The sequence below is a fragment of the Pyrus communis genome, chromosome 5 (assembly GCF_041283825.1).
Source record: "Pyrus communis isolate YQ-2024b chromosome 5, ASM4128382v1, whole genome shotgun sequence".
In the NCBI taxonomy this organism is placed as follows: Eukaryota; Viridiplantae; Streptophyta; class Magnoliopsida; order Rosales; family Rosaceae; genus Pyrus; species Pyrus communis.
In genome coordinates, this window is record NC_142569.1 from 8,084,572 (window position 1) to 8,086,106 (window position 1,535).

Genomic DNA, 1,535 nt, shown 5'->3' on the forward strand with positions numbered 1-1,535 from the left:
ATGCCTACTCCCTCTCACCTCATCCCCCTTGGATGTTTCATTGGGCCCATCAGTTAACATCGAACATGTACTCCTCGAAACCACGTCATTATCAACATTCGGGACATTCAAATCAAACCCAAATAGTCTCAAACCACATGAGTCAATTGAAATGTCCCCCTGATTAGTCCCCATCAATGCTAGATCAACTGGAGGTTCCTGAAAATGGACAATATCTAGGTCATCAATGGACATCTCATCCAAGTCGACGCCCTCATTCAAATCAGGTATAGCAAAGCCACCATTATTGATCCTATTATTCCGATCCTTCCCCACTTCACCGTTTTCCAGTTCATCATCCTCCGTCGCCACCAACCCAAGCACAGCCGTCCCTGGAGGCCGAACCACCAAAGAGTAATTAACCTCCTCCTCCTCCACGTCCATCGGTGCTTTCATTGACCATACATGTGAAGGCTCCAAGCCAAAATGAGTACCATGTGGTTGACGGTAGTTGGCGTCAAGAACATCAGTCTGGAACTATCGACCGTAAGGTTTCATTAAATCATCTTCATTCTTCGCTGAAAACTTCTCACATTGTTCTTCCATATGACCAACAAGTCCACACAAGTAGCACGTGATCGGAAGCTTCTCATAGTGAAGATCAATACTCACCACGGAACCCTCAATAGAAAGTAGCAGACTCTTGCGAAAAGGTTTCGTAACATCCAACTCCACCCGTATACGCAGCACTCGGCCTTCCAATTCTCCCTTTCTGCTTTGATCCGTGAGAATATATTTACCTATCTGATTTCCGATGAATTGCCCCATATGCCGCGTCACATACCCAAGAGGCAAACCCTTGATTTGAATCCAAAACTCCTGGGCGTAGAGTGGAATCTTTGTAGGGTTAGCTAATGTATCAGCTTCTGCCATCAACAGCAAGGCCCCGTCATACAACCAGGGACCGCCTTTTAACACCATTGTTCGCTCTCGTTTATTCTCGAAGCCAAACGAGAACAAATCATCATCCAATTCTACCACCGTTACCCGAGCCTTTGGATGCCAAAGATGCATCATACATCTCCTAAACCTATCATTTCCAGTTATATTTTTGTATCTTGTATGATTTTGATGAGAGAAATATCATAGTCATAATGTTTGTAATGCATCCTAGGTTTTAGAGATTTGATTGGACATTTTTCAATGTGGACTTTCATGTTTTATGAATGAGATTACAAGACTTATTGCGTATTTAGTAATCTTTTTACTGCTAATAAACTCATCCCATTACTCATCTCGCTTATCTATTTTTTCACTCATGTTATACTCACCTCACTTATAAACTTAAAACATAAAAAATACTGTTTTTCTACCCACAATATTACTAAAATGTCCTTCGATCAATTCCTCTAAATATTGGAATATATATAAAAATATTAAAAGTTGATTTATTTTTATTAGAGAACCCATCCAAGGCCACCAACCCACAAGACCCTCTTATCCCAAAAACCAGGTCTCATGACCACTTTTTAAAAGTGAAAATGAGTTGAACTATT

The 1,535-nt window shown here is 40.9% G+C and overlaps 1 protein-coding gene across 1 annotated transcript; it reads right to left on the minus strand.

Annotated features, from left to right (window-relative positions):
• Positions 1-516: 516 nt before the first annotated feature.
• Positions 517-960, minus strand: LOC148696674 (uncharacterized protein At4g02000-like). The gene has a single exon (XM_088693334.1). The coding sequence runs from the start codon at positions 958-960 to the stop codon at positions 517-519; it is 444 nt and encodes a 147-aa protein (XP_088549460.1).
• Between the last annotated feature and the right edge of the window lie 575 nt (positions 961-1,535).